Source organism: Histoplasma capsulatum, assembly GCF_000150115.1.
Source record: "Histoplasma capsulatum G186AR genomic scaffold supercont2.13, whole genome shotgun sequence".
Lineage (NCBI taxonomy): Eukaryota > Fungi > Ascomycota > Eurotiomycetes > Onygenales > Ajellomycetaceae > Histoplasma > Histoplasma capsulatum.
In genome coordinates this window covers 25,063-38,533 of record NW_025544813.1, presented here as the reverse complement: position 1 = coordinate 38,533, position 13,471 = coordinate 25,063, and the positions used below count along the sequence as shown (strand labels likewise).

Genomic DNA, 13,471 nt, shown 5'->3' with positions numbered 1-13,471 from the left:
GTTCCTTTTATCTTCCCTTCGTCGTCTTCCACATCGCTGATCCATTTGCGACACACATAGCAAAATCATTATTACTTTGATCACTTTCTTGTCATATTTAAAGTGATATTGCAAACTCGTCCAAGTGAAAATGAAAGTTGTTACATTGCTCGCTGCGGGTGCTTTCACCGGCCTAGGCATGGCGCAAGACTTACAAGGTGTGTCGGAATGTGCCGTATGTCTTCCACGAGTTCCCTTTCTGTTATTTTGGGACTGGTTTTAAACTGTTCAGTGCTGCTAACTGTCGATATTGAAATACGATTAGCGTGGATGCATCGGACGGATGCTGGACCTCGCTCCATCTCTAGGCTGCAAAGCCGACGATGTTGCTTGCCTTTGCAAGAACATGGATTTCGCATACGGTGTGCGTGACTGCACTACGGAAGCCTGTGGGGCTCAAGATCTTCCAGCTGCCGCCGCAGCTGCTGCCAGATATTGCCCCGGCAATGCCCCAAGCGGTTCCCAAGAACCTAGAGCGACTGCTACGAGCAAGCAGACAGCGTCACCAACAGGCGCCCCTAGACCGAGTGAAGCATCTTCAGTGAGCCATCTCATCTGCATCCAACTATCCCTGTGGCATCCATGTCGCTAATAAACACCCAGATGGGCTTGGGCTCCTCTGCATCTACTCCTTACACTACCCAAGCAATTGTGTCTACCATAACTTCCGGCACTCAAGTGATCACGACCACAGTCGGCAGCACTACCCTCTATTCACCCGTATCTGCTACCACCGGAACCGCCGGAACAACAGGCACTCAACCTCAATCAACTGGGTCTGGCTCTTCCCCAACTGACAAACCCAGCTCCACTGGAAACAGCGAAACTACGAGCTCAGGCGAAAGCACTGGCACTGGCACTGGCACAACCCCTACTCCGACGGGCAATGGTGCATCCCATTCGCTGATCCCAGCCACCTTGGGAATAATGGGAGCTGTCGGCATTGCCCTCATCTTTGCCTGGTAAAGCCGCTCTCGTGTGAGGTTAACTTATATTGGTGATGGATACCTTAGTCAAGCGATGCGTCCGTTAAGAGATGTCCGGTATGACATAAATCGATGGAAACGTCATCTTTATTAGTATTTTGTTCATAGCTATTTTATGGCCCTTCAAGACCAGCAGTGGAATATGCCCTCTTCACATTTCGTTTCGTCTCTACCTAGTCCCCAACTGTGTCGCGTTATGTGGATGATTGGCCGTCAGTGTCAATAGCATTTGCGATTGGCCAGGTCCAAAGTAGATGGAGTGTGCCTTGAGACATTGTGTGTATGAGGATTCAATAATAGGCTACAGTTGAATTGGATTCAAAAGATTCAAATTTTTGCCAAAGAATTTTCAACTACCTGCCACCGCTAGGGTTCAAACTTGGAGCCAATCTTGCTATGGGGAAGAAGATTGTAAGATAGATTTGAAAGGCAATAGTGAAACATTATGAACCATAATGAGTAGTAGTAACTAAACAAGATGGATGATTATGTATCAACAGACAATGCATATTTTGGAGGAAGTCTTTTGATTTCTGAATCTCCATTCCACCTCCGTGCCTCTAACCCCGAGGGGTAAAAGAACATTTTAACTCCACCTTACCCTTAACTCGGGTGAACCCTCTAGACCCTCATTATACAGCCTAAGGTCACTGCAGGAGAATGGAGCAAAGTGCTGGTAGATGGGGAGATGTATGTGAATGAGCAAGCATTGAGCCCGCTAGATAGAACCTGCTACTTTTATACAGATGCTCCTGCAAAAGTTTTGACTCACATTAAGAATTTAAACTGAAATATTGATACTGGCATTATGTATTGTTCTTCCATCTCTTATTTCAGAGAATAGGGACTGTCGGAGGGAAAATTAGAGGTCAATGCCCCTAGCCTTCTCCCTACCTTACTGCCAAAATCCCAGGCAGTATAGCCATAAGATTCAGTACACTAGAAAGAAGATTTCAGTGTAAATTCTTAGTGAGACGAAACTTTTCGCAGGGCATCTGTAGCGATCCAGCAGATGTAGAGCAGGAAGGTATGTAGTAGCTCGAGGGATTCAACTAGGATTAAGCAAATAGACAGCTAGTTAGTTAGCAATCTCCATTCCCGTAACTAAGGATCAATCGGATATCAATCGGATGATAAGAACAGGTTGATAAGTGGGCAAGCAGATGTGCTCGGCTGTTCCGATAGGTCCTCAGAGTCTCTACTAGCATCTCAGGTCAGTATCCACTTGTTCGATCTTATTGTGGGAGGGCACGAGTGGCTGAAGTTAGCATCAACTTTGATGAACAACATTTTCACATCCCATTAATGCGAAACTGAGTTTTTAAGTTAAACCCCGCTTCATTCTGAGGTTTAATTATGCTTTCTATTTTGAATGCTGTCTATACAATGTTTGATATAACAATAATGCTTTAATCCTTGACTTCAAGTGTGTTATTTAACTTGAAGTTTTTTTTCAATGTTTTAGATAATAATGATTTAAAAATAAAAAATTTCAGCTTTTATATATTTTATCAACATCCATGCGATTCTCATATTTTCTCAAAAATAAAGAACAATTCTATTTGTTGGCATGCCTGTCGCTCGCTATAATTCCATGTGACCACACATATTTAACCTTAAAAACAATACTACGCTAATCTAAATACTTTACAATGAACCAACCTTCCACCTCGATCATTTATGTTAAAAAGTAAAGTGTTTTGTTAAAACTGTATAGTTACTAATTAATTTTTAATATAACATTATAACTTTTAAAACGCAGTGGTATATTCTTTAACAATTAAAATGATATTATAGTACTTACTACTTAAGTTCTTAAAAGGTATTCATAAAAAAATCAAAAATTCACACTTTATATAATTGATATCTAAGTTAACAAGTTATATATTTCACTCATTGTTACTTGATAATAAATGATACAAAAGTTTTAAACTAAATTTAATCAAAAACTTAGTTAATTAAATCATAAATAGTTATATATATAAAATACTATTATATCTAACTTTAAATGTAAATAAAAACATTTGCTTATTTTTAAACTATATGATTCATGTCATTATAAAAAGTTTAACATTCAACTTATCTTTATCAATCTTAGTTTTTTGTAAACTAAAAAAACAACTGTGAAAATATTATTAAAAGTTATCTCGTGGTAATATCTTTAATGCCTGCTGATATTATATGATTACATTCTATTTAAGCAATGGTACGCCCGCTAGATGATTACAATAAACCAACCTTCCACTTTTATCATGTTGAAAGAATTTTGATTTTCTATTTTTCTACTTTAGTTAAAGTATAACACATTATTATTCCTTTAATAGTGATGAATATTGTTGGAATATCAAGTTTAAATTTTATTATTTTCAGTGTTATTGCTCATGAAAACTTGGTGAGTAGTATCTAGTTATCATTATATATAATTATTCTGCGATAGAGTAAATTTTAATATTTATAAAATCAAAGCAAAGTTTAGTTATCCCGAATAACGCCGTACCTCAAATGATAAATGACATAAATTTAGATATTAAAACGTATAAAAGTGGATATATTGACAATATAGAAAAATTATCACTTTTGAATAAAGAAGACACTGTTGTGACAGCTCAAAGTAAGCAAGGTAATTACTTCTCATGAATAATTAATGTTCTTGTTGAATTTAAAAGTTGACACTTTGTTAAGTTGATAAAACAGAAATTTCGACACCATTTTCATTTAATATCTTATCCCATCGAATGAATCACTGTTATCCTTTTGGATGTCTTGGGAATGCGGACTGCTGGCGAAGACCGCCTTGTCAGCGTTGTGTTTTTGCCAATCGCAGTCATTGTGAATAGATAAATGTTGTTAAAATAGATAAAGGTAATGTAATATATCTACATTAACTAGTAATACATTGAATTCTATATCAATCACTGGGTTATATTGAATAGTTTTATCTACATCGTTGAATTGGGATATAAAAATGCATATAGTGTACTTAAATAACTGAATGTTTTAACAATGATGTTGCATTATCTATAGATTGAAGATAAAAAACATTAAAAAACTAATTAACTGTGGGTTATTATTATTATTATTGTTTATTTATTTACTTATAATTGTATACAATCAGAGACTATTAGCCATTGCTATCAGACATCATTTTTACAATTACTCACAAATAGACTGGTCCTGGTAGTTAGGGCATGATGGATCAAGAGGGCTACCATCCTTGAGTGCAAGGAGATATTGCTGGGAGCAGTATGGGTGGGTCTTGATGGCTGCTGTTCCAATAACATTGGGCATCCACTGGGTGCCACTGACTTCCCTGTGTCCTGGTGCGCCTCGCGACTTTGCAGGTGACCCAGACCCTTCTCTTTGCATTCAACCACAAATGTCAGATTGCAATGGGGTAAGAGGGGAAGATGAGGGAGGAGACAGTGAGTGGGAGCTCATTGATCAGTGTTTGTCTTCAGAGGGCCAGCATCCAGATCACAACATCATCCCAAAGGGAGGAAGGTTATGGGGTTGTCTGCCATGGTACAGGGGGGGCGCATGTTTTGGGCGAGCAGTGGGTGGAGTCTGCTCCAGTATTTCAGAATACTCCACTGGCCAAACATCAAGTTTCGCAGCAGCATCGTGCCACTCCTGGGGTACTGCTGGTGAGGTGAATGCTCTGATTGTGAACGCCAGAACCTGTGCGGCGGCCGTCAACCGTAGCTCATCCTCAGAATACACTGTTTCGGTCGATTTCCCTGCACCTTTGGGCTACGTGTTGAGATATTTTTTTCCTTTTTAGAAGTTCCCTCGCCCGTCTTAAAGTGTCCCACCCCCTGATAGCAGTAGATATTGGTGTTAGATATCTCATACTTGATAGTGATTGCCAAATTGCCTCCCTTGCGAATTTTATATATTAGCGCCAATTGCTCTAGCAATTGTTATGGTAACTCATACAATAAACTCTTCAGACAAACAATGTTTGCACTGCACAGGGAAAAAAAGAAGAAGAGAAAACAAATGAAAAGCAATCACATTGAAAGAGATATTAGACAGTGCTGAAATGTGAACTGTCTTGCAACTAATCTATGAAAACAGTGTCAGAGCAGCAATGTAATCACCAAACTAGAAAACAGTTTTTCATATAGATATATACATGTATGACAATGACTGATCTGAAATCTGATATACAAATTTATTTGAAATCACTTTGTGCTCATTCTATATCAAGCCATTCATTTCACAATTTTGAATTTAAGATAGATATATTAAAGAAGACAAAATGTTTTATACTGTGAAAGTTTGATGATATATTATTCAATTGAAAACACAAATGACAATTCAATCTGAAAAATATTGTCTAACTTTCAAAGATAAGAGAACACAATTCAACCATTGAAGAAGTAAAGAGTTTATATATGAATTATTTTGTTATTTTCTTCTGCTCCTTTTCAAGGAAGGAAACATGGTTGTTGAATCTCCTCTCTGAGATTGAAGGCTTCCCCTTGGAATTGGCGAGTATCGTAACCCATTCTTCATCAGTGGGAAATGATTTATTATTCTGATAGAACCAGTTTGCATGTTCCACAACCATGGGGTCAATTCGGTCATCGAGCCCTGCTAGAGACCATTGCCTAAATTTGTAGTTGCTGAACATAGGTTCAAAGCTCCTAGATGATTTCCTTGCTGATTCCAAGTCGATGATGTAGCTGGACACGGGATTATTGGTAACGCAGTCAGTATGTAGATCTTACACGGTCAAAAGATTCAGGTGGAACTTACACTTTTTTGTTCCTTCGGTCCCAGATCAAGTTTCGAGGATAGTGATCATCATGAAAATATCCCATGGTCAGAAATTCACTGATGACAAGGTTTGCCTGGTTAGCATATTGGCAGCGGATTCATCTTAAAATATCTTTCATAGGGAGTTTGTTTAAGTGCAAAAGCTGAGCTTACTAGAAGGCTTTCGCAAAAGCAATGCGAACTTGATCCCTTTCGTCAAGCGAAAATGTTTCGAAATTCCGCAGATTGAAACCGGGAACTTTCTCCATGACTATGTAGAGTATGAATCCGCCAGGGAATATATCTTCGTCGGACTGCCGTTTCAATAAATAGTCTATACATCTAGGCGTGGAAGTGCAACCCTTTTCCGTGAGGTCACAGAGGCTGTCCTTCTCTTGAGTAGCCTCTGGTGACAATACGCTGAATGTCTCAATGGGAAAGTCGTGGGATGAGTAATGCGCTGGCAACCTGTGTTATAGTTAGAAGAGACTACGTTAATGGAGGGGTTTTTTTTTTTTTTCCGGTTGATATGGCACAAGCAAGTCACTCACTGTTTTCTGATTCTCAACATGGCCTTCAAACCACAGTTAGGACCTTCCACCTGAACAGCCACACACATAGCGGAGACTTCTATGGTATGCATCTGGTCGATCATGCGCTCAGAAAATATTTTGCCTGGCTTCCATGTTGTTTTTGTCGTGGGAAAAGTGATGTTCTTGTTCCCATGCTTGATAAAAAAGTTTTCCCTAAGTTCTGCTAGGTTATCGAAATGTTCCTGCTCCTGCTTTTCCTCCTTCTCCTCGGCATTTAGCTCCTCTCCCTCGACATCCTCGTCTTGTTCTTCCTGTTCACGTTCTTCGGCGTTGTGATTTTCCTGAGCAAAGACATCATGGGTAGCAGCTGGACTCGACATGGCGGGCGGGCAACAGCGGGCGAAGCAGGCTAATTTTCAAATGAACTCGAAACGAGAACCCAGAGTGGATGAAGAATGTATGGATGGATGGATGGTTGGATGTACTGAACATACAACAAGAGAAGAAAAAAACTTGAGGAAGCCCTTCTGAATTTATCGGAGATGCCTTTTTTGAAGGAGCGTGGGAGTAACCGGGTTCAGCAGAGTCTGCAAGAGATGAGACACCTCTGCCTGGAACATGTCGGCTTTTCTGCCTGTTGGGCCAGGCAGAACACCGCATTGGCTTGTTTGTATAGCCTGGGAGCTCCGTCGGCTCGTGCGGTCCGTCCTATTGGCCAAGGGGCGACAGCGGATTGGCTTTGACCAACTCAGGCACAACAGCTGAACAAACGCCATTAGCGCCCAACCTTGTTTAGATGCATACTTAGACAGGTCCATGAATGTCGAGTTGGTTGGGACAGGGATATCTCATATCTCACCATCCCCTCTTTCAACACCAGTTCGCAAGCATCAAATATTCTTGTTTCGACCATTCAAGCTCATATCTATTTGACTGCATTTTTGTACTCAATGTCGCATCATTGATCCTTGCTGGAATCCTTGCTTCACTTTTATTCTTTCTTTCTTTGCTTCTGCTTCTGTTGCTTCTTCATCTTCACCATCATCATCTTCTTCTTCTTCGTCATTCATCTCCTCCCCTTTTTCCTTACTCCTTTTTTATTGCGTTTCGATTTATGAAACAGCAACATCTCTTCAACTGTTGGGATCTTTTTGGCCTCCTAGCCAACACAAATAAAAGTTTTCTATCTTTTGAATACTGAAGTACTAGCTATGACACGCTCTAGATTTTGTGACTTGCCTCAAAATCAAAGTGTTGTCAATGAATCTTACGGATCTAGCTAGTCAAGCAGCTCCTGGATGTTTAGCATGTGTTTGATCATGTTGTCTTTTGTGTTTACGAATGGAGAGGATGTTGAGGATGAACTGAGGAGAAGTCCACGCCATCTACCATTTTGCAAATGATATTTAAAGGGCGATGGAAACACGTCTTAATTCATCATTACTTATGGAGCCAAAAGGCAATAGTTGCTTCTTCTCTTTCCTCACCTATATTAGTCCCGTTCCGCCAGTTGACCAGTTTTTCCGTCCTCAAATAACTTCATGGCTTCTCGAGACAATTCCCCGACATCCCAACCAAAATCGAAGCCCTTGAATGCGGAACAACTTGCGAGTCAACCTCTTCCACCCCTTAGCATTGACAAAAATTGTTGTACTACCAACTTTGCCCTACATGACATCTTTTTTACTTGGAAACTTGAGCCATGGGAAACTTTTCAAGATGAAGTCGCTTCCTCGATAAAAGCGATCGAATGGAGCAAGAAACCGCTCAGTCAAAGCCTGCAGCACGGAGATGTACATGCTACTGAACACTTTCGCTGTGGAGACGAGTCCTCGGTCAGTGCAAGATTCATCCAGAACGCTCTGCATATGGCGACGGCCATTGGGAAGGAGGCTGGCTTTACGAACGTATTCGGTGACTGGAGGGCTACCGCTGGAGCGAGAAAAAAGAACGAGACCGACCAGAAAAGTGGCGACCACAGGGAAACGGCCAAGGGTAAGAATGCTGTCAGAGGAGAAAAGCTCAAAAAGGGCGAAGATAGTAATTGCAAGCACGAAAAAGGGGGAGATGCCAACGATGGAAGTCCTGCGAAGCAAAACCATTTGATCCCTGACTACGCTCTTTTGACTGAGAATGGATGCGAGGTACGACTTGTTGGAGAAGCAAAGACACCATGGAAGCATGACATCAAGGGCTGGTGTGATGACTTTTCGTCGGATTCTACGTCACTCAGACATGGTCTAGGTACAAATCTCTTGTTCTAAGACAGAATATGGTAGATAGCAGCTGATGGGTTTAAAAGGCCAGATCGCTCGATATATGCAGGTATTTCGCCTGAAATATGGCTTCTTGACAACTTACAATAAAACAATTTTTTTGAAACAAGAAGGCACGAACTCAGATGCGGTCCTGTATTTCTCCCCGGCAATTGAATCCTCTGGCCAGACTCCTTCGCTAAGAGAATGTATTGTCTATATGCAAAGTCTAGTGGAGCAACCTAAAGACTCTCAGGAGCTGTCTACTCCCTGGCACTTTGAAAATAATGTCGGGAAAGACAATAGTGGAGCTGAATGGGTTGTCACAGGTGACAAGAAGAACAACGAATCCGCATCTGTATTAAGGGTTCGCGTTGAGAATGCCATAGCTAAGATTGCTTCCCTTCCGAGAGACGAAGACAGTGTGGATTTCCAAAGTGTTGGTGAGATTTGCTCTGATCTGGGGAGCCTATCAATTAACCCTTCTGATGATCGAAAGCCTACGAGGACGTTGATGAGCGGCTCTCGGACCGCAAGATTTGATGAACCTTGAGATAATTTTGAAAGGAGGAAAGGTCTAGGGTGATCCTCACGTACGCGTTAAGGTTCGCCTGAAGAACAATCCGGTTCCATTGTGTTAAAGGACAATACTTCCACTTAGCATTTATAGATGGATTGAAGGTAGATTTCTGTGACGCAGCTGGCCTGCTTGAGTTTCCCCACTTTTTTTGTTATACATCTCTCTGCTGTCTGCTATTCTTCTTTTCACCTTAAACTTCTATCTCTCTTTTTAATTGTAATAAGATACTCAGTTCTATTTTTGCGGCTTTGCTTTCTTAATTGTCTTTGAGTGTAAGAAACCCGCACTAAGGTGCCCGTGCTAGGCCGGAATCGGTAATTGCCCTAAAGGATATGACATCACCGAACATAGCACCACCAACATCATATCAGGTTGGAAATCAAGGCATTATCATACTGCTTGCATCATACAGCATCATTGATATCATATTAAGTCTGATCTGTTTATGATACTGTATGTATATAGATAGCAGCTGGCTCAATCTTCTAGAGATCAGTGAATTATTCTATTATAATCTGATCTCTATATTCTACAATCTCAATATCTAACTGTAGCGGGCGTGCCACTGATTAAGCAGATGTTACTGATGTTGCAGATTAAACTGTTTGTACTGCCTGTGCAGTTTGTATGATCTGTTTCAATGACACTATCAACAGACTTGATACTATTCTGATAATAGTTTACAAATTGTAATGGGCATGTGTCGGAACTAATAAAGTCCGAATATTGCCCCAAATACTGAATATCAATAATATTAATTGAATTGCTTATTATCACTCCACTAATTACATGAAAAGTAGGCAGTATTTATAAGAAAGATCATGTCTAGATATACACAAGAGATAGCACTGAGCATTGCTAAATTTTATCTAGTAGAACATTCATACTGCTGCTTGAATCTTCTCAAATTCTTGATAGTAGAACTTACCAAGTTCTCAATATACCCCCTTCAGCTGAATACTGCTAGTAATGAAGCTGGAGAAATTATCAGAATAGAAAATAATATAGAGGATATGATAATTAGCAAGTTGAAAAGAAATAGATAAAGAAGATATATGAGGATGTTGAATTTCTCTTGTCTAAGATTGTTGAATCTTTATATCTTATTTTGATATTTCATTGATAAAATCAGTTATATCAACTAATTCTAGTTGTTTGATAAACTTCTATTGTTTCTGTTGTAATAATAGCTTGATTAATTCATCTGCTGATATACTGCTTATAGATATTTATTATACTGAGATATCTCTGAATTGTATTCATTCTTACAATCAATTGCTGTATATATCAATATGATATAATTTGATTGTAATAGATGAATCTTTCTTAGTAAGAATGTCAACTGTTTATTGATTATTATATTTGATGAAAATCTTATAGTCAGAATTAAATTCTAGATGATCAAAGAATTGTTTTCATCAAATTATCTCTTTATCTATCTGAGATATAGCTAGTAATTCAGTTTTGATGATGAAAATTATTATTATTCTTTGTTTCTTTGACTTTCAATCAATAGATTTCTTAAAAAGCTTGAAGATATAATCTTCTGTTAATCTTCTATCTAAATTATCTATAAAAGAGATATCACTAGCTGCTTCAATCATATTTATTGATAAGTTATTATTATCAGATATACTATATTCAATCACTAGATTCTTTGAATTTTATAGATAGATGATAATGTAATCAATCTCTGTAGAATAATATTTGAAAGAATTGATTATATAGATTGCAAGCTTATCAACTGTGTATATAATATCTGATCTAGTCATTATAGCAGTATAGATACAGAATTCAATTCAGTGTTGATAGTAATGAGTATTTTCTGACAATATAATTTCTTGATAGAGTGCTAGTGAAATATTAGATAGTGATATTAATACTTTATAAATATAAATAAGATGATAAATATCAATTAACTTATTAATATAGATATCTTGACAGAGCCACAACTTCTTAGAGCTTCAATCTCTAGTAATTTTTATATTAAGAAATTATTTGAGATTTCTTATCTGTCTGAATTTATATATATTCTTGAGATCTTTGATTAACTGATTCTTTTTCTCTCTGTCATCAAAGTGAGATATCACAACAGTATCATCAATATAGAAGAAGATGATTATCTATTTATTGATGAATAAGTATTTATCTTCAGAAATTGAAATAAAGTCTAATTATTTAAAAGTAATAGATAGTTCTTTAAGCTATAGAAGAAGTAATCTTCTTAGATTATATAAAATATATATTAGATGTAGAATGTAGACATTCTTTTTGAGATTTCATATTTTCTTCAACTTTTATCAATTATCTGATAGTTTAATATAAACTAGCTTATCAAGTGAACTGTTTATAAAGATATTGATATCATTTAATTGCTCAGTATTAAAATTAAAGATATTGATAATAATAAACAGAATACAGAAGATTCTTACAGCTAGAGTATGAGTTTTAATATCTAATTCAGATATTGATTATAAATCATTTCAGATATAAATATGAGCTTTGAACTTAATAAAATAATCATCATCATCAAACTTATAAATAAATACTCAATATAGTGAAATCACTGAAGTATTTTTCAAAGATCTGTTAATAATTTTATAGATATTTTGCTGAATTATAGAGTCTCATTCTCATTTGACAGTATTTATTCATTCATCACAATATAAATACTTGTTGATATCATTTCAATGTTGAGATGAATCAGATAACTGAGATTAATGAATCTTAGAAAGTTCTGATCAAGATAGAGATTCTGTGAAGATAGTATTGATCATCTGATTTGAGTTATCTCTTATAAAAGATACTGCTATATAATGAATTGTCTTGTGTATTCTCTTACTCTCAATTATATTGAACTTGCTGAAATCAAAACTAATCTCATTCACTCTAGATATTCAATTGCTTGATAATATCAGATGAGTATTGATAGAAAGATCAGATTCAATAGAATTGCTAGAATTAGATTCAGAGATTGAATTCAGTGTAGATAAAATATCTGCTATAAGTTGTATCTTCAGTGCTTCATTGATGTCTTTACTATTTTTATCATCATTTTTCATACTCAGTGCAATCTCATCAGAGTAAAAAATATCAATATCTAAGTATAGATTATTCTTTTGTTGAGAAGTGTCAATCACTGATTTCTTGATTTCAATATTCAAGAACTCAACTTCTTGAGTAATCTAATCTCACAGCTGTTTTTCAATATGAGATTTGTTCAGATTATATTGTTTATTCTCATTAAATATAACATCTCTTACTCTTATCACTTTGTCTAGATAAGGAATTCAAATTCTAACAATGTTTATAGAATTATAACTTATAAAATATTCAATATAAGTTCTGAGATCAAGCTTCTGTGATCAATTTTGATTGAGAATCTTATTGAGAATCTTTGTATACACTTAATATTTATAAGTATATAAGTGAGTATAAGAATACTATTCAATATAAAGATATTCTTCTAGTATTCAGAGAGATGATTTTTATTCTAGTATTTTGATAGAGATTCTATTCAGCAAGTAAACAGCAGCTATTACTATTTCAAAGAATAGTGATTAAGACAGTAAGAATTCTATTCTAAGAGTTCTTACTTTAGTGATTATAATAGCATCTGTGTATTCAGCAGCATCATTCTACTTATGAATATATTTCAAAAAGTATTCAATCTTCAGATCTAGTTCAGTTACTCAGTTCTTAAAGATATTAGATTCTTTGATTTCTTTCTCATTATTGATCTGTATAATCTTTATTTCACAATCAAATTGATATTTAATTCATCTTAAAACTTTGTTGAGAGCCTTTCTTATATCAGACTTTCTCAAGGCTGTTACTGCAATATGAAATCAAAAGCAATCACATATAAAATATATGAGCCATCTTTCTTCATTATAGCAATAGATAGATCTCTGAATAATATCTGCATGAAGTTGTTCAAAGAGTAGTTTAGATTGTGTGATGAGTTAGCATCTGTTGATAGTTAACTTATGCAATCAACCCTCTATCATATACTCATGTGCTTATATGTGCTTATGAAGTTCTCTCATATTTTTTTATAATTCCACTTCACAATCATATACATTTTAACACTCTAATAATTCTTTCACTCTATACTTCTTCAGAGTGCAATCTCTGATATTTCTTCTACTCTGATTCTCTTATCTATAAGAATCTTTTTATACAATTTATAACAGATATATTATCAATTAAATAGATGTTATCAATGTTATAGATTAAATTGTTTGTACTATCTGTGCAGTTTATATAATCTGTTTCAATAACACTATCAATGAATTTAATACTATTCTGATAACA

General features: G+C 36.5%; 5 protein-coding genes across 5 annotated transcripts; 4 read left to right on the top strand and 1 right to left on the bottom strand.

Moving 5' to 3' along the window:
* Positions 1-34: 34 nt before the first annotated feature.
* HCBG_07964 (chitinase) lies at positions 35-1,547 on the top strand (the record flags this gene model as incomplete). Its single annotated transcript, XM_045435013.1, has 3 exons — positions 35-214; positions 305-580; positions 643-1,547. 3 exons carry the CDS (start codon positions 131-133, stop codon positions 1,003-1,005), a joined length of 723 nt encoding a protein of 240 aa, XP_045284319.1.
* A 1,732-nt stretch (positions 1,548-3,279) lies between these two features.
* HCBG_07963 (uncharacterized protein) lies at positions 3,280-4,050 on the top strand (the record flags this gene model as incomplete). The annotated part of the gene is made up of 3 exons (XM_045435012.1): positions 3,280-3,417; positions 3,492-3,645; positions 3,708-4,050. 3 exons carry the CDS (start codon positions 3,352-3,354, stop codon positions 3,860-3,862), a joined length of 375 nt encoding a protein of 124 aa, XP_045284318.1.
* A 234-nt stretch (positions 4,051-4,284) lies between these two features.
* Positions 4,285-4,806, top strand: HCBG_07962 (uncharacterized protein; the record flags this gene model as incomplete). The annotated part of the gene is made up of 1 exon (XM_045435011.1): positions 4,285-4,806. The coding sequence occupies one exon, from the start codon at positions 4,285-4,287 to the stop codon at positions 4,804-4,806; it is 522 nt and encodes a 173-aa protein (XP_045284317.1).
* Positions 4,807-5,427: 621 nt separating this feature from the next.
* HCBG_07961 (uncharacterized protein) lies at positions 5,428-6,699 on the bottom strand (the record flags this gene model as incomplete). The annotated part of the gene is made up of 4 exons (XM_045435010.1): positions 5,428-5,713; positions 5,787-5,864; positions 5,961-6,254; positions 6,338-6,699. The coding sequence occupies 4 exons, from the start codon at positions 6,697-6,699 to the stop codon at positions 5,428-5,430; spliced, it is 1,020 nt and encodes a 339-aa protein (XP_045284316.1).
* Positions 6,700-7,860: 1,161 nt separating this feature from the next.
* On the top strand, positions 7,861-9,127 carry HCBG_07960 (uncharacterized protein; the record flags this gene model as incomplete). Its single annotated transcript, XM_045435009.1, has 2 exons — positions 7,861-8,563; positions 8,622-9,127. 2 exons carry the CDS (start codon positions 7,861-7,863, stop codon positions 9,125-9,127), a joined length of 1,209 nt encoding a protein of 402 aa, XP_045284315.1.
* Between the last annotated feature and the right edge of the window lie 4,344 nt (positions 9,128-13,471).